General features: G+C 57.8%; 1 protein-coding gene across 1 annotated transcript; it reads right to left on the minus strand.

Annotated features, from left to right (window-relative positions):
• Positions 1-373: 373 nt before the first annotated feature.
• Positions 374-18,611, minus strand: NELFB (negative elongation factor complex member B). The gene is made up of 13 exons (XM_032261713.1): positions 18,301-18,611; positions 17,924-18,087; positions 17,607-17,706; positions 17,032-17,262; positions 12,734-12,919; positions 11,886-11,998; positions 8,639-8,741; positions 8,242-8,337; positions 7,683-7,825; positions 7,462-7,568; positions 1,568-1,709; positions 1,237-1,345; positions 374-1,126 (listed from the first exon to the last, which is right to left on the minus strand). The coding sequence occupies exons 1-13, from the start codon at positions 18,400-18,402 to the stop codon at positions 980-982; spliced, it is 1,743 nt and encodes a 580-aa protein (XP_032117604.1). The 5' UTR covers positions 18,403-18,611; the 3' UTR covers positions 374-979.
• Positions 18,612-18,750: the final 139 nt, after the last annotated feature.

Genomic DNA, 18,750 nt, shown 5'->3' on the forward strand with positions numbered 1-18,750 from the left:
CATACCCACAGGTCCCACTGCTGCCCGGCCAAGCCTCATCTGCTGGGCATGCCCCGGCTCTGACTGGCGCATCCTGGGCTTCCAGGGCTCCTGTCCCTGGTGCACATTGAGGGTGAGGGGTGCCCCCTGGAATCACAGGACAAAGACAAATCAGCTGGTCTGCGTCGCAGGGCGCCGAGCCCCTCGGGTGGGGCTTCCTGTCAGCCTCCTCCAGAAATTAATCACCACCCACCGCTGCTGGTCACAGGCACGGCTGAGCAGCCCAGAGGCGCTCTGGCCCATAAGGCCGTGCGGATTGACTCCATAGCAGAACTGCCTGTGTCCACCCGAGCTGTACCCAACCCCAGGGCAGGCACAGAGACACCTCAGCCGCCAGGTTTACCAAAATGCCTTTTATTTACATAAAATCTCACTGTGTGTCCAGCTGGCCCGGTGTCGGCCAGTGAAGGCGGCAATGCCTGGTGAGGAGTGCTGGCTCCACGGGTGAAATGGGCCATGGGGCACCCGGGCTGCAGGGTGAGGTGGCTCCCTCCGCACAGGACCGGGCACGCGCCATGGCACAGGCCTGGCTGCTGCCCCCACATGACTTCCATGAGGTCCCAGCTCCATCTCCACCGCCCCAGGGCAGAAAGCAGTGTGCCTCACCTTTCCCAGGCTGGGCCAAAACACAGGCCCCGCCCCCACCCTCGGGCCCCACCCTCTCCCCTTGGAAAACAGGTGGGTTTTTCCTAACCCAGGAAAAGGGAAGATGAGCTGTGAAAGCACAGGAGAGGCAGGGCCCTGGGAGTCACCGCATGGGTGGCAGGCCAGCCCTGGACCCGGCTCCAGGGAGCAGGAGGGGGGGCTGTGACCACAGGACAGGCCTGGCCACAGCCCCAGGAGCGGGGACTGCCCTGCACACCCAGGTCCGAGAGTCCCTTCCGGCTGACCAGGGCTGGGACTTGGCAGGGCCCCGGCACCAAGCAGCCCTGGGGAAGCCTCAGAGTGGGGCAGGGGCGGGCACACTGGGGAGGGGCAGCTCCAGGGCGGGCGTCTCCGCGGCCTGCGCCGGGCTGGGCTTCCGGTGGTCCAGCTGCTCCAGCTTCTCACCCAGCTGAGAGTAAAGCTCCTTCACAGCCTCTCCACTCTGCGGGGAACCACGGCCATGAAGTAGGCGAGGCGCAGGGGTGGGCGCCCACAGGACCCCGAGGGCAGTGTGGCCGGCACACCCGCAGCTGGGAGCCCCCAGGCACCCACCTGGCCTGTAGGCTCCAGGGCCTTCTGCAAGGCTTCCAGCTTCGCCGGGGCCACCCTGGGGTGCAGGTGAATGAGGAGCCGCAACGCGTGCCGCTGCACGTTCTCCTTCCTGGAAAAGGCCGCCGGCGTTGGGGCGTGAGGAGGCCCTGCTGTCCCCCCAGGCCCGGCCCAGCTGCAGGCGGGGCGAGGCCCCTGGAGACAGCACAGGACCGGCCCCTGGACCATCCTCAGCTGTGCCCAGCAACCCCACCTGCAGACCCCACCCCCAGGAGGGGGACAGCGGCCACCTGAGGCTGTCGCACACAGGAGCAGAGTGGCAGAGCGGGCCTACCTGGGCGAGGCGGTCAGGAAGAAGCCGTCGAAGAGGCTGCTGCAGAAGTCCTCCAGGGCAAAGTCGTCCGCCAGCAGCGCCAGGCTGCCCGTGAGCAGGTGGAGGAAGATGTCGCCGAAGGCCAAGTCGCCGAAGGTCTCCACTGCGGACACAGCGGCATCAGCCCAGCACCACCCGCCCTGCACACCCACCCCAGAGCGGGCGCCTTTGTCCTGAGACCTCAGTACCCACTTCTGGGGGTGCTCACATGGGGGTTCTCGGTGGTTTTGAGGTGAGAAGCACAGGGTCCAGCAGGTGAGGAGGTGGGAGGTGGACAGGGGGAGGGGAGGAGGAGACAAAAAACAAGGTGCTCCTCCATCCCCAACGGCGCTGCCAGCAGCGGGGCCCGGGAGAGGCGCAGCCTAACCAACAATGAAGGGCCCGCGCGGGCTCCAGAGTTCTCCCAGACCAGCAGCTACACGGTGCCACAGGAAAGAACCAAGAAAAACTTCCATATTCTCTGTTGTAGCCAGACACCAAAACACCACAAAGACGGCAAGCAGGCCCCCGGACGCCTCACCCGCCATCACAGCACAGGAGCCGCGGAGCACGGCAGACACTTGCCAAGAGCAAATCGTGGGCCCAACACCACATGCAGCGCCCTGCAGGGAGGGTGGCCGCCTGTGGACCCATGCCCGTGGAATGATGCCAGACAGAGCTGCGGTCAGGTCACACAGAGGTGCTGTGTGCGGACAGGACTAGGTGGCCTTCCCAGCATCCTGGTCTGTCTTTCTGAGGACAGACCCAGCTGGCGTCACCTGCGTCCAGAGAATGACCAGAATGTTTCCAGAAGACCCAGGCCCCCAAGGTGCCTGCCTGCCTCACAGGGCCTTGACCGGCCACATGGCCAGTTGGTTACAGGACACGTCTCAGGCGTTCACGACCAGAGGACGTAGCAGCCAGGCCCCACCCGGGAAATGCCAATTCCTGCAACTATGGGGAACCCGAAACTGAGACAGGAGAGGAGACACAGGTATATTCCAACCCTGACGGGACCCTCCACGTAGCAGGGGGAGACACCAGGAGAGGTGCAGCCACGGCCAGTCAGCAGAGGGCAGCAGTGAACCCAGCTCAGGTGACAGTGGTCCGTGGTCTGTGGTCACTAGTTTTTTTTTTTTTGAGGAGTCTCACTCTGTCACCCAGGCTGGAGTGCAATGGTTCAATCTCAGCTCACTGCAACCTCCAGCTCCCGGGTTCAAGCGATTCTCCTGCCTCAGCCTCTCGAGTAGCTGGGATTACAGGCACCCACCACCACGCCCGGCTGATTTTTATATTTTTAGTAGAGATGAGGTTTCACCATGTTGGCCAGCCTGGTCTGGAACTTCTGACCTCAGGAGACCCACCTGCCTCGGCCTCCCAAGGTGCTGGGATTACAAAGTGAGCTGCCGCGCCCAGCCAGTGCCTGCTTTTTAAAGACACTTAAAGGCACTCTTCTTTTGAGAAAGCATCTGGCTCTGTGGACTAGTCTGGAGTGCAGTGGTGCAATCTCAGCTCACTGCAGCCTCTGCCTCCTGGGTTCCAACGATTCTTCTTCCTCAGACTCCCGAGTAGCTGGGAATATAGGCACTTGCCACCACGCCCAGCTAATTTCTGTTTTTAGAAGAAATGGAGTTTTGCCATTTTGGCCAGGCTGGTCTGGAACTCCAGACCTCAGGTAATCTCCCCACCTTTGCAAAGATGCCTGCGTCTGGAGCCTGCATGCTGTGATGTCTCAGATTTACACAGACATCAGCCTGAGGGACAGGTGGCCACACGCGGACCCCGGGGAGGCTGGAGATGATGCTGGATCCTCACTGTACCCAGTTTATATTCTTTCACAAATTCCCACAACAAAATATTAAAAAATAGGCCGGACAGTGACTCATGCCTGTAATCCCAGCCCTTTGGGAGGCAGAGGCAGAGGTGGGCAGATCACATGGCCAAGAGATGGAGACCATCCTGGCCAACATGGTGAAACCCTGTCTCTATCAAAAATAAAAATTAGTTGGGTGTGGTGGCACGCGCCCGTAGTCCCAGCTACTCAGGAGGCTGAGGCAGGAGAATCGCTTGATCCCGGGAGGCGGAGGTTGCAGTGAGCTGAGACAGTGCCACTGCACTCCAGCCAGCAATAGAGAGACTCCATCTCAAGTAATAATAAACAGGAGGACAGAATTCTAAAAATCAATATCCATTCTTACTAGAACGCACTAAAAACCTAAGAACAAGTGTGCTCTCCCCAAACATGCCTGAAAATGCACGTCCCTGCCCGTGGGGCAGCCCTGTGCTCTGAGGGAAAGCTGCACTCCTGGTTCTCAGCCTGTTTCTAGCCACAATCAAATGAGAGAAACAGAAGTGCAGGGACAAGGAAGGCCTCCCAGGTGACTCTGCCGTGCAAACTCCGCAGAGTGACTGACACACATCCAGCAGGTGCCGCCTACTGCACACTGGGCTGGGCCATGGCCTCACGCCCAAGCTACACGCCTGCACAGCATGTGTCTGCACTGAGGACCGGGGGCCGCTGGGACACAACCCTAAGTGACTGTGTACCTAAACGGAGAATGTAGGGTGAAAATACAGTACTGTCAGCTTATGTGACTGGGTGGCTACCTATGGGGTCCATGGTTGACAGAACGTTATGTGACACGTGACTGTCCTGCAGTGGACAGAAAGGCCAAGGCAAACCGAAGTTATTTATAACTGTGTTCCCGGAAGTCTCAAAAATAAACAAGCCGGCTCTGCCCGCGGCCCGCAGCACGACGTCCCGACGCCCTCATGTGCCCGCCGGAGCCTCGAGGAGCCGCAGTACTGGCCCCTGCGTGAGCCCTCGAGGCTCTGTCAGGTCACATCTGCCTGTGACGTCTGATGCCACTGTCTGTGGTCACTCACCCCAGCAGCAACAGGAAACCCACACCCAGGCCACCCAAGCTCAGTGAGAGGGTGGCTCACTTTGGGAGGCCGAGGTGGGTAGGTCACAAGGTCAGGAGATCGAGACCAGCCTGGCCAACACAGTGAAACCAGGTCTCTACTAAAAATACAAAAAATTAGCTGGGCGTGGTGGTACGTGCCTGTAATCCCAACTACTTGGGAGGCGGAGGTTGCGGTGAGCCGAGATCACGCTAATGCACTCCAGCCTGGGCAACAGAGCAAGGCCCCGTCTCAAAAAAAAAAAAAAAAATCTGGAAAACACATGCACACACTGTCCTCACACACACGCACCAGCCACGAGAAGCACATTTGGGATGAGCGTGGTATGGACGTGGCCCCAGTCACCGCTGAAACCTGATCCCCAAGGCAACACTGCTGAGGTCGTGAGGGCTCCCCCGCCAAAGGCTTAATGCTGTTACCGCAGGAGTGGGCTCCTGAGAAAAGGGGGAGCTTGGCCCCTTCTGTCTCTGTCTCATCTCTAGCTGTCTCTGTCTCTCATCTGTCTGTCTCCTCCGTCTCCCTGTCTCATCTTTGTCTCTTAACTGTCTGTTTCTGCTGTCTCTGTCTCTCATCTGGGTCTCCCTGTCTCTCCTCTCTGGCTCTGTGTCTGTCTCTGTGTCTCTCATCTGGGTCTGTGTGTCTCTGTCTCTCTGTCTCTCTCATCTGAGTCTGTGTATCTCTGTCTCTCCTCTGTGTCTCTCATCAGGGTCTGTGTCTCTGTCTCTGATCCGGGTCTGTGTCCCTGTCTCTCCTCTGTGTGTCTCTGTCTCTCCTCTCTGTCTCTCATCCGGGTCTGTGCATCTCTGTCTGTCTCTCTCTGTATCTCTGTCTCTCCTGTCTCTCATCTGGGTCTGTTTGTCTGTCTCTCCTCTGTGTCTCTCATCTGAGTGTGTGTGTCTCTGTCTCTCCTCTGTCTCTCATCTGTGTCTCTGATCCGGGTCTGTGTCTCTATCTCTCCTCTGTGTCTCTCCTCATGTCTCTGATCCGGGTCTGTGTCTCTGTCTCTCCTCTGTGTTTCTCATCTGGGTCTGTATGTCTCTGTCTCTGTCTCTGGTCTATCTCTCCTCTGTGTCTCTGATCCAGGTCTGTGTCTCTGTCTCTCCTCTGTGTCTCTCATCTGTGTCTCTGTCTCTCCTCTGTCTCTCATCTGTGTCTCTGTCTCTCCTCTGTGTCTCTGATCCGGGTCTGTGTCTCTATCTCTCCTTATCTCTCATCTGTGTCTCTGTCTCTCCTGTGTCTCTCATCCGGGTCTGTGTCTCTGTCTCTCGTCTGTCTCTCCTGTGTCTCTGATCCAGGTCTGTGTCTCTGTCTCTCCTCTGTGTCTCTCATCTGTGTCTCTGTCTCTCCTCTGTGTCTCTGATCTGGGTCTGTGTCTCTGTCTCTTGTCTGTCTCTCCTCTGTGTCTCTGATCCAGGTCTTTGTCTCTGTCTCTCCTCTGTGTCTCTCATCTGTGTCTCTATCTCTCCTCTGTCTCTCATCTGTGTCTCTGTCTCTCCTCTGTGTCTCTGATCCGAGTCTGTGTCTCTGTCTCTCGAGTGTCTCTCCTCTGTGTCTCTGATCCGGGTCCGCGTCTCTCATCTGTGTGTCTCTGTCTCCCCTCTCTGGCTGGCTCTGTGTCTGGCTGCCTCCCCTGCCCGTGCCCTCTTGCCTGCCCACCCCATGGGATGACGCAGGAAAATGCCCCTGCCAGACGCAGACCCTGGACTTTGCAGCCTGCAGAACGTGAGGAGTCCCTGCTTTTTTTCCGAGACAGTCCCGCTCTGTCGCTCAGGCTGGAGTGCAGTGGTGCGATCTCGGCTCACAGCAGCCTCCGCCTCCCGGTTCAAGCGATTCTCCTGCCTCCCAAGTGGCTGCGACTACAGGCACCTGCCACGGTGCCCGGCTCATTTTTGTATTTTTTTGGTACATGAGGTTTCACCACGTTGGCCAGGCTGGTCTCCAACTCCTGACCTCATGATTCGCCTGTGTTGGCCTCTGAAAGTGCTGGGATTTCAGGCCTGAGCCACTGCGCCCAGCCATCCCGGCTCTTTCTAAATTGCTCCGTCTGGAGTCTCTATTAGAGCAACACAAGGCACACTAAGTCGGCAAACCCCAGACAAGGCCCGAGTCAGCAGGGAAGGGCCCAGGGTCCGCGTCGCAGCCGCAGTGGGGACCACACGGCCAGAGTGGCCGCATCTCCCCCACGGGACCTGCAGCTCTACTCCTGAAGGTGGCCATTTGGACCACTCCTCTTCTTCCTAGCTTGCAACAACCCTCCCCCCGGAGGCTCCCAGGGGGAAGAGGGCCTGTCACCACCTGGGGTGGGGAACTGAGGCAGGCACTCTCCCTTCCTCCCCCTCGCTCCTCTGAGCACCAAGGGGCCCCACGCCCCTTGCCAGTCTGGATAAAATAAAGACAGCACTTGCGTCACCTTTTTGTTGGAAAGTACAAAGATGAACTCCTCTCCCTTCCCTAGTAAAACACATTGTAGACAAAAATGTACGTGAAAGCGGGGCCGGGCGCGGACGCTCACATCTGTAATCCCAGCACTTTGGGAGGCCAAGGCAGGTGGATCGCAAGGTCAGGAGTTGGAGACCAGCTTGACCAATATGGTGAAGCCCCGTCTCTACCAAAAGTACAACAGTTCGCCGGGTGTGGTGGCGGGCACCTATAATCCCAGCAACTCAGGAGGCTGAGGAACCCGGGAGACTGACACTGCAGTGAGCCAAGACTGCGCCACTGCACTCCAGCCTGGGCGAAAGAGTGAGGCTCTGCCTCAAAAAAAAAGTGAAAACAAATCTAGGAAAGTCGGAGGTGAGCTAGGGGAGAGGCAGCTCCTGGGGGCCTGGGACTGCACCTGGGCGGGGTCACACACGGCAGCTGCCACAGGGAGGGCGTGCCAGGCACCACCAGTCAGCGCTCACCCAGCCCCGGCAGTCAGGGATCACCCAACCCCGGCAGTCAGGACTCACCCAGCCCCGGAAGCAGGCGGAGGAGCGCGTTCTTATTCCTCTGCTTGGTGATGTGCAGGACATAGTACAGCCCAACCTCGCAGGCCATGCGCTGCTCCTGCAAAAACCTGTGCCCAGGGCGACATCAGCCCCGCGTCAGCCCCCACGTCGACCCCCGACCAACCCTGCAGCAGCCCCCAGGGAACAGTGCCGCCCGTGCCCCTTGGCCCTGCAGCCCGTACTTAGTAAAGCTTTCGGGAAGTGTGTTTGGGTATGAGGCTGCAGCTTTCTCTTCAGCCGGAAGTTTCTGATCCACGTTGAAAGTATAGTCGTCTACCAGGAAGGACATGAGCATCGGGAGGAACCTGGTGATGAGTTCCACCTCCTAGGAGGAGGGAGGCCGTGAGGGGCCTGGGCCCCACGCCCCACGCCCCCCACCCCACCTGACACACACCCCGCCCCTGGCCCTCCTGCTTCCCCCACACACCTTACCACCCCAACCCTCCTCTCCACGTCCCCAGGCCCCTCTCCCCACCTCCTAAGTCCCCCACCCAGGGCCATCTCCTCAAACCCCCTTCTAGGCCTGGATCCACAAGGAGCAGCCGCCACCCCGTGGCCAGCCACGGTCAACGAAGACCCCAGAACACCCCTGGTGGGCATTTTCCCAAAAGGAAGGTTGGCACCCCCAGAAAGGAAGCTTTGGGACCAACGGGGCCTCAAAGTCACCTTGCTGGCGCCTTCCCTCCACTCCACGTCCAGCCCACAACCTCTGCCGTCTCTGTCCCAGAGGAGGCTCGTTACCATCTTGGGCTCCTTGAAGACCTGGCTGTCAATCATGTCCCAGGCTCCCTGGCCCAGCGCCAGCAGCCGGAGCAGCAGCAGGAGGTCGGGGCTGTCCTGCAGGAAGCACAGGCTCAGCGCGTCTTCCAGGCAGCGTATCCTAGGCACGGAGCTCCTCTGACCCCACTCGCTACCCAGCAGGGTCTCTGGTGCTCATGGCCAGGGCCACAGGACTGTGACCACTGGCCCCACACATGGGGTGAAACCCAGTCTCATGGGGGGAAGCAAGGGACTCTACCTAGGCCGCCACAGTCCACATCCCCAACCACCCAGCAGCCAGCCCACACCCCCGACCACCCAGGGCAGCCAGCGGGGCGGCCACAGGGCCCTGGTAGCCGCTGGCGAAGCCCGAGCTCACCCTGGGCAGCGTCTCCTGGCCAACCAGCTCCTGCAGGTGCCTGACTGTGCTCAGCGCCAGCGTGTTGATGGCGAAGGGGTCACACAGGATCATGGACAGGTCCCTGGAAGGAGGCCGCCTTGGCGTTAATGCAACACCTGTTGCCCCTCCCATCAGCGGCATGGTCCTCAGGAGGGGTGGCCTAGGCTGGGTCCGGGACCGGCAGTGAACACCCACCACATGCTGGGTTTCTTAAAAAAAAAAGCTTAAGGTGGCCAGGTGCAGTGGCTCATGCCTGTAATCCCAGTACTTTAGGTGGCCAGGTGCAGTGGCTCATGCCTGTAATCCCAGTACTTTAGGTGGCCAGGTGCAGTGGCTCATGCCTATAATCCCAGTACTTTAGGAGGCCAACACAGGCGGATCACGAGGTCAGGAGACTGAGACCATCCTGGCCAACAGTGTGGAACCCCATCTCTACTAAAAATACAAAAACTAGCTGGAAGTGGTGGTTCATGCCTGTAATCCCAGCTACTCGGGGGGCTGAGGCAGGAGAATCGCTTGAACCCAGAGGCGGCCAGATCACACCACTACACTCCAACCTGGTGACAGAGCAAGACTCCATGACCACCAAAAAAAAAAAAAAACTTCAAGTTCACAATTTGTCCTTAATGTACTCAAAGATTAAAGAGTTTAAAAAAACAGCCGAGCGTGGTGGCTCTCACCTGTAATCCCAGCACTTTGGGTGGCCGAGGTGGGCAGATCACCTGAGGTCAGGAGTTCAAGACCAGCCTGACCAACGTGGTGAAACCCCGTCTCTACTAAAAATACAAAATTAGCTGGGCCTGGTGGCGCATGACTGTAATCCCAGCTACTCAGGAGGCTGAGGCAGGAGAATTGCCTGAACCCAGGAGGCGGAGGTTGCGGTGAGCCGAGATCGCGCCATTGCACTCCAGCCTGGGCAACAAGAGTGAAACTCCACCTCAAAAAAAAAAGAAAAAAAAAAAAGAGTTAAGAAAAAACAAAACAAAAAAGCTGGGTGTGGTGGCTCCCGCTTGTAATCACGGCACTTTGAGAGGCTAAGGCCAGTGGATTGCTCAAGCACAGGAGTTCGAGGCCAGTCTGGGAAACATGGTGAAACCCCTTCTCTACTAAATATACAAAAATCAGCCCAGCGCAGTGGTGTGTGCCTGTAATCCCAGCTCTTTGGGACGCTGAGGCAGCAGGATCAATGGCCAGGAGGTTGAGGGAGATCGTATCACTGCACTCCAGCCTGGGTGACTGAGACCCTGTCTCAAAAAAAAAAAAAAAAAAGAAAAAGAAAAAAGTGGCAAAGGCTAGGCCAGCACTGTGTCTAGCACCAGCCGAAGGACACTGGAAAGCCAATGCCCCTGGATGCCCCCAGCTCAGAGGCGGGTCCCACAGCCCTGCAGACACCAGAGCCCCCAGTCCCTGGGCCTGGCTCCAGAATGCAAAGTTGAGGAGGGAGACTCTTTGCTAACCAGACACATCCCAACAACTGTGTCCCTCATCTGTGGGCCCGCAGTGCCTAGCATAGCTCTACTGAAACATCCAAGTCAGGCGTGGTGACTCACGCCTGTAATCCCAGCACTTTGGGAGGCTAAGGCGAGCGGATCACCTCAGGTCAGGAGTTCAAGACCAGCCTAGCCAACATGGCAGAACCCCATCTCTACCAAAAATACAAAAATTAGCTGGGTGTGGTGGCACATGCCTGTAATCCCAGCTACTCATGTGGCTGAGGCAGGAGAATAGCTTGAGCCTGGGAGGTGGAGGTTGCAGTGAGCAGAGATTGCACTCCTGCACTCCAGCCTGGGCGACAGGGTGAGACTCCATCTCAGAAAAAGAAGGAAGAAAGCAATTTCCAGGAATAAGCAGCTGCTACTGTGGGGGGAGATCCCATCAGCGCCGAGGCAGGAGCAAAAGGCCTCAGCCTATTTCCATGTAAATAACGAAGAAGAGAATAACTAGAAATATAACTGCAGTAGTTATCGGTTATTCACATGTGACCTTAGTTAATCATAGGTGATTTTATTTTTTTTTATTTATTTATTTATTTTTTTTTTGAGACAGAGTTTCGCTCTTTACCCAGGCTGGAGCGCAATGGCGCGATCTTGGCTCACCGCAGCCTCCGCCTCCTGGGTTCAGGCAATTCTCCTGCCTCAGCCTCCTGAGTAGCTGGGATTACAGGCACGCACCACCATGCCCAGCTAATTTTTTGTATTTTTAGTAGAGACGGAGTTTCACCATGTTGACCAGGATGGTCTCGATCTCCTGACCTCGTGATCCACCCGCCTCGGCCTCCCAAAGTGCTGGGATTACAGGCTTGAGCCACCGCGCCCGGCCTAATCATAGGTGATTTTAATTCTCTTACTAACGCCTCTCAGGTCAGAAGTGTGAACCTGGGGTGACACTGTGAAATGAATGACACTAAGGCAAGATGCTCTAAGCCCTCTGTCACCCCCACCCGTATAAGGGCTGCTGGAGGGCGCCTCGGCTGTGCGGCAGTGTCAACGCTGGGAAAGCGCCCACTGTTTAGCCAGCTAGGGGAGGAGACGTCCAAGATGGCTGAGACATCTCCTTCCCCGGAGAAGCTAGAAAACTCTGCTCCTCCAAGCTCTTGTGGCAGGCCTGATGGCTGTCAGGGAGGCCCACAGACATCCGGGGGTTAACTGTCTCTATGTGACGCTGTGCTTCAGCGGTCACGCTCCATGTCCACTCTCATGCTCTGCTTCTGCACCTGGCCCCTTTTGTCTTAGAAAAGATAAACAGTCACAGTAATATAAATCTTAATGTAGTTCTTCCTTGGTAAGTATGAAAAAAGTGCTGATGCATGACACTTCTTACCTCACCTCGGGTGTCAGAAATTCCTGAGCCCCTACCTGAATGACCCGTGATGGACCTGACCCTATCTGACTGCCACTGTCCACCTGTGATGGACCTGACACTGCCACGCCCTACCTACCCTGCCCCCAGATTTGCAACTCAATGAAAGTGAGAGCACCCCAGCATTCAGGGCCACTGCTGGTCCCGCGATCCGGGTAGCGGTGGACCCCGGGCCCAAACTCTCTCTTCTCTATCTCCGTGTCTCGTGTCTTCTATTTCTACATTGCTGGTCTCCGCACCAGCTGGGAGGGGCTCACAGAACCCTGCAGGGCTGGACCCTTTATGCTACCCACAGCAAAACACAGCAAGCACAGACAGGACGTGCACAGGGCACTGAGGGCAGAAGGCCTCGAGGAGCTGACCTCACCCCAGCACCTGCTCCTGGCCTTTCTTGACTCCATCGAGGAAGCCCTGCAGCTCCCGAGCCCTCTTGCTGTCCACGAACCGCTCTCGGATGCAAGCGTCCAGGCACCAGGTGAACTGCAAAGAGGAAGCACAGTTGGGACCCAGCCCAAACCTCCCAGAACAACCAGAAACCCCAGCCCCAAACACAGCCCCAACCCTGGCCTCTGGCCCAATCACAGCTGCTGTGAGAGCAGCACCGGGCACCAGTCTACAGCGCTCCCCACACCCCACAGCAGAAGCAGCAGGATCAGGACAACGGTGGAGGGATCATGCTTCTTTCCAAAAAGGGACTCCCTCATGGCACCCTGGGGTGGCCACTGCGGCACTGCAAGCACTGGAGGCCTCAGAGGGTGGCACCAGAGTCCCGGGAAGATGGTCCCGGGTTGCAGGCTCCCGTGGGAAGGGAAAAACCCTATTCCTGGAGCACTCGGTACCAGGCCAACAAGTGGCCTCCAGGGTTCTGGAGAAGCGGAGAGCCACAGACCAGGTGGAAAGATGGGAGCAAGCTGGGGCAATGGTCAGCTGGGGCAATGGTGGGTACTACAGCCCTCGGGAAGAGAAAGGGCTGGACAGGGCAAGGGAGTCCCCAGGAAAAACCAGGTCGCTGGCTCAGATGCAGGGGACTAGCCTCCTCCCTGCTGTCAGGGTCTGCAGAGGTGCCAAGGGGCCAGCACACAGCAGGACAGAAAGACAGAGCCCAGGAAACAGGCTTGGGAGAGGAGAGCACCCAGGTGGTCCCTGGACCAGCCAAACCCAAGGGGAGGAGGAGCCCGGAGGGCCAGGGTGGGGAGGGAGGGAGGGCAGAGCTACCTTGTGGCACGGGTCCACAGTGCAGATCTCACCCACGTCCAGGTCGTGCAGGGACATGAGCAGCTCGGCCCGCAGCGTGCAGTAGTGCACGTTCCGTGTGCGTAGGAAGAGTGTGCGCAGAAACTGCAGCACCATGTCATACAGCTTCACGTTCTTCCCCACCATCTGCGTCAGCCGCTGCACCACCTGCCATGAGAGCCACGTCAGACCAGGGACCCTCCCGGGCTGCGCCAGAGCCAGGACACACGGACGTCACACCAGGGCTGGCGCGGCCCTCTCTCTGACCGCTGTCTTTCCTACTTCTAGGCAGAAAATGTTCCCTCCTCTCTTATTAAACATTGGCACCAGTCTGATGGTAGCAGACTGTTATTTTTATTACTTTTGAAACAAGGCCTTGCTCTGTTGCCCAGGCTGGATTGCGGTGGTGCAATCGTGGCTCACTGCAGCCTTGACCTCCTGGGCTTAAGTGATCCTCCTGCCTCAGCCTCCCAAGTAGCTGGAACTACAACTGCATATCACCAGCCCAACCAATTTTTTGAGACGAAGTCTCACTCTGTCACAGGCTGGAGTGCGGTGGCACAATCTCAGCTCACTGCAACTCCGCCTCCTGGGTTCACGCAATTCTCCCACCTCAGCCTCCCGAGTAGCTGGGATTACAGGTATGCGCCACCATGCCTGGCTGATTTTTGTATTAGTACAGATGAGGTTTCACCATGTTGGCCGGGATGGTCTTGATCTTTTGATCTGCCCAGCTCAGCCACCCAAAGTGCTGGGATTACAGTCATGAGCCACCGTGCCCGGCCTTTTTTTTTTTGAATGTAACTTTTTAAAAGAGAATCGGGCTGGGCACGGTGACTCAGGCCTGTAATCCCAGTACTTTGGGAGGCTGAGACGGGTTGATCGCCTGAGGTCAGGAGTTCCAGACCAGCCTGGCCAACACGGGGAAACCTCATGTCTACTAAAAATACAAAAATAAGCTGGGTGTGGTGGCACATGCCTGTAATCCCAGCTACTCGGGAGGTTGAGGCAGGAGAATAGCTTGAACCCGGCAGACTAAGTTTGCAGTGAGCCGAAATCTTGCCACTCCAGCCTGAGCGACAGGAGGAGACTCCGCATCAAAAAAATAAAATAAATGTAAAAGACAATCAACATATGACTAAGCAGGCCAAGCAAGTCCCTCACAGACAGAAATCAATACAGGCAGCACCAGGCCGCCAGAAGAGACAGGATGAAGAAGGGCCTGGGGATGCAGGGCACCCCGTTCACAGAGGGCCCGAGGGCTCTGTCTAACAGCAATGGAACAAGACGGCCCAGGGAGGACCTGGGGATGCAGGGCACCCCATTCACAGAGGGCCCGAGGGCTCCGTCTAACAGCAATGGAACAAGACGGCCCAGGGAGGACCTGGGGATGCAGGGCACCCCGTTCACAGAGGGCCCGAGGGCTCCGTCTAACAGCAACGGAACAAGACGGCCCAGGGAGGACTCGACTGGGAATAAACAAACAGGGAAGGGAGGAGAGAGGTGGCACAAGCCAGCCACAACAAGCCTGCTGCCGCCTGTGCACGGGGTCAGGAACCACGGCCCGAATGGACCCCACGGCCACATGGGAACTGTTCAGCATCTGAAGTGCAGTTCAGAGGGGCTCTAAGCACGAAAGACTCGCCAGGTTTCAAATCTTAGGGACCCTCCTGCAAAAAACATTATAGCTTAATAATTTTTTTTTCTTTTTGAGACAGGGTCTCTCACTGTTGCCCAGGCTGCAGTGCAGTGGCTGAATCATATCTCAGTGCAGCCTCAGCCTTCCGGGCCCAGGCAATCCTCCTGCCTCAGCCTCCTGAGTAGTTGGGACAGCAGGTGTGCACCGCCAGCTTGGCGACTTTGTTTTTTCTGGTAGCGACGAGATCTCCCTACGTTGCACACGTTGGTCTTAAACTGCCAGGCTCAATCTATTCTGTCACCTCAGCCTCCCAAGGTGCTAGGAGTACAGGCATGAGCCACCGTACCCAGCCCAATCTTTCACATTAAGTGCTGAAAACTAATACTTTGGACATACTGGGCCAATGTCAACATTAATGAAATTGATCTCATCTTTTTTTCTTAACATGGATACTGAAAACTCTTACCTTCTGGTTCACGTTATCATTCTACCAAACAGCTAGTTTAATGTTGGTTAGGGCCAGGTGCGGCGGCTCACCCGTGTAACCCCAGCACTTTGGGAGGCCAAGGTGGGTGGATCACCTGAGGTCAGGAGTTCGAGACCAGCCTGGTCAACATGGTGAAACCCTGTCACTACTAAACATAAAACAAAAAGCCAGGCATGGTGGTACGTGCCTATAGTCTCGGCTACTCAAGAGGCTGAGGCAGAAGAACCGCTTGAACCCACGAGGCAGGAGTTGCAGTGAACCGTGACAAGCCACTGCACTCCAGCATGGGCAACAGAACAAGAGTCCATGGCAAAAAAAAAAAAAAAAAAAATGGTTAATTACAAAAATTTCACAACCAGTTGCAGTTGCTCATACCTATAATCTCAGCACTTCAGGAGACCAAGGCGGGCAGATTACTTGAGCCCAGAAGGTCGAGACCAGCCTAGGCAACGTAGTGAAACCCCATCTCTACAACAAATACACAAACTAACCAGGCATGGTAGCGCACACCTGTGGTTCCCGCCGCTTAAGAGACTGAGGTCGGAGGACGGCTTGAGCCCAGGAGGCGGAGGCTGCAGTGAGCCTTGATCACACCACTGTACTCCAACCTGCGTGACAGAGTGAGACCCTGTCTCACAAAAAAACAAAAAACAAAAAGAAATCTCACTGGGCGTGGTGCCTCATGTCTGTAATCCCAGCACTTTAGGAGACTGAGGAAGGAGGACGGCTTGAGCCCAGGGGGCGGAGGCTGCGGTGAGCCTTGATCACACCACTGTACTCCAACCTGGGTGACAGAGTGAGACCCTGTCTCACAAAAAAAACAAAAAACAAAAAGAAATCTCACTGGGCGTGGTGCCTCATGTCTGTAATCCCAGCACTTCAGGAGACTGAGGAAGGAGGACTGCTGCAGCCCAGGAGTTCGAGACCAGACTGCAACAGTCAGACCCCATCTCTACAAAAATAAACATTTAATTAGTCCCAGTGTGGTGGCACATGCTTGTGGTCCCAGCTACTCAGGAGCCTGAGGTGGGAAGCTGGCTCTAGCTCAGAACATCAAGGCTGCAGTGGGCTGTGATAACGCCACAACTCCAGCCTGGGCAACACAGTGAGACCCTGTCTCTTAACAAAAATAGAAAAAAAAAAAAAAAAAAAAAGTCCTGCACAGTGGCTTATGCCTGTAATCCCCACACTTTGGGAGGATGAGGCAGGCAGATAGATCACTGGAGCTCAGGAGTTTGAAACCAGCCTGACCAATACAAAATTGGCTGGCATGATGGCACACACTATAATCCCAGCAACTGGGGTGGCTGAGGCAAAAGAATACCTTGAACCTGGGAGGCAGAGGCCGCAGTGAGCCGAGATCACACCACTGCACTTCAGCCTGGGAGACAAGAGCGAAACTCCTTCTCAAAAAACAAAACCATGGGCCGGGCGCGGTGGCTCACGCTTGTAATCCCAGCACTTTGGGAGGCCGAGGCGGGTGGATCACGAGGTCAAGAGATCGAGACCATCCTGGTCAACAAGGTGAAACCTCGTCTCTACTAAAAATACAAAAATTAGCTGGGCATGGTGGCGCGTGCCTGTAATCCCAGCTACTCAGGAGGCTGAGGCAGGAGAATTGCCTGAACCCAGGAGGCGGAGGTTGCGGTGAGCCGAGATCACGCCATTGCACTCCAGCCTGGGTAACGAGAGCGAAACTCTGTCTCAAAAAATAAAATAAAATAAAATAAAACAAAACCGCCAGAAAATTTGAGTTTAGAATAATGCCAACGTTGTTAACAGGCAGGACATTGGATTTGCTGTCCTCTGGAGAACAAAAAGCAAATAACTCAACTGCAACCAACAAGTAACTGAAATACTTGAAAGGTGAAGAACCAAACAGAAGTAGCTTTTTAGGAGGAGAGGAGGGTGCTGTAACTTCTCATTACGGGCCTCTCTGCAGATTTTAACCTTGTCCACATATGGTTTTAATCAAAAGTAAAATACATACAAACAAAAAAACCACCAGCCTTCCTTCTAGCACAAGTCCCCTGCCCTGCCACCCGCCAGGGCCATTCACAAGGCAGCAAACAGTCGATCCCCAGGTAGCTGAAGGAGCTAGCCATGGCACCCCCAAGAGGTGCCCCACCCTGCACGCGGCCTGTCCGCTCTCACCTCGCCCTGGCGCCTGGTCTTGGGGGATGGACTGAAGAAGTTGTGCAGGACGGAGAGCTCTGTGCTGAAGAGCGCGCTCTCCTTCTCCAGGATGTACTGCTTCAGCAGCGGGGAGACCTCGTCCCCGAAGAGGGCCTGGTTGTCTTGCCAGATCTGCCGCTTCACCTCCACGGCGCAGGCCCGATACAGCTCCTTGTCGGCCATCACGAGCTTCAGCTTTTTCTCAGGAACCTACACGGCACCACAGGCTGCCTGTGAGCGGCACCTGTGTCCCTGGGTCTCCCTCGAGACAAGCCAAGAAGCCTCAGCCCCCGAGAGACCACTTCAAGCCACGCCCCACCCCACAGGGCACCTATGACTGGGCCCCCGGTCCCAGCAGGTTCAGGCAGACGTGCTAAATACCAACAGCTCTTTCCCAGAAGGGGCCCGGCACCCCAACTCCAGTGCCAAGCTGCAGTCTCCACGCGGCTCACGTGGGAGAGGCCAGCACGGGAGCCACCTTGGACAGCACTCAGGCAGGCGGCTCACTGGACACCAGCGCCAGCAGCGTTTTCGGGTCAGGGTCGGGGCTCTACCTTGGGCAGGTGCTTCATGACGCACATCACCACGGGCTGCAGGGACGGCATCTTGACCAGGGAGAAGCTCTTCTCCAGAAGGTCTTCCAGCTTCTTGTACCTGCAACAACTCACACGATTGATGGCGTGGCGATGGGCTGCGCGTCCCGGACAGACACCGGCTGCCACGCGCAGGCCACGGGGGGCAAGGGGCCGTTCAGACACAGCCCAGGCCGCCTCTGGGGGCAAGGCTGCGCAGCCAGGACGCGATCGATGGATCCATGCCCCCAGTCGATCCCGGGCTGAGAGGCCGGCCGCACATCGGGCCGCCCACCCACCTTTCCTCTGCCTTCCCCTCCGAAGCGATGGCCGACACCCGCTCCAGGAGCTTGTCCCGCAGCTCGTCGAACACCGACTGGTGGAACTCCAGCCGCGGCGTCCCGTGGAGGTCCAGGAAGGGGAGGGCCGACTGCAGAGAGGGCAGCAGCACGCCGTTCTCCGTCTGCGGAAGCGAAAGGTCAGCGGCCGCCCCGTGCGCGCGGGCACCCCTAAGTCCTGCGGGCACAGGGGGCACGACCCCGGGGTGCCCGGCCGTGCGGGGGCAGCCGCGGCCACCGGAAGCCACCCAGCGCCCCGCAAACGGGCGCAGCTCGGGACAGCCACCAGAACGCCGGGACGCCCCGGGGCCTCCGCCCGGCCCGGCTCCGCGCCGCACCTGGAACTGCTCGATGGCCTTGAGCGGCTCCGTGCAGTTGGTCAGGGTCTCCTTCAGGTCCTCGCCGTTGGCCACGCCCAGGTCCTGCAGCCCCGCGAACATGGCCGAGGCCCCGGCCGCCGCCCGGCTCGGCGCCCCATCCCCAGCCCGCTCCCCCGGCGCCGCCGCAGGCGCCCCAGAAGCCCGCTCCGCCGGGCCTCGGGGGCCGCCCGAGCCCCGCTCCCCCGCGCCCTCCAGCTCGGCCCGGTCCCGCCCGCCGCGCGGCTCCGCGCGCGTCCCACGGCCGCCCGCTTCCGCGCCGCCCGCCCGGGTCCGCCAGCCAAGCGGCCCCCGGGAAACACCGCCCGGCCGCGCGCAGGTTCCTGGGAGCCGCGCCCGCCCCTCGCGCGACAGGCCCCGCCCCTCGCGCGACAGGCCCCGCCCCGCCAGCCCAGCGCGCATGCGCCCTCC

The sequence above is a fragment of the Sapajus apella genome, unplaced genomic scaffold, assembly GCF_009761245.1.
Source record: "Sapajus apella isolate SASKATOON/1434 unplaced genomic scaffold, GSC_monkey_1.0 scaffold126, whole genome shotgun sequence".
Taxonomy (NCBI): Eukaryota; Metazoa; Chordata; class Mammalia; order Primates; family Cebidae; genus Sapajus; species Sapajus apella.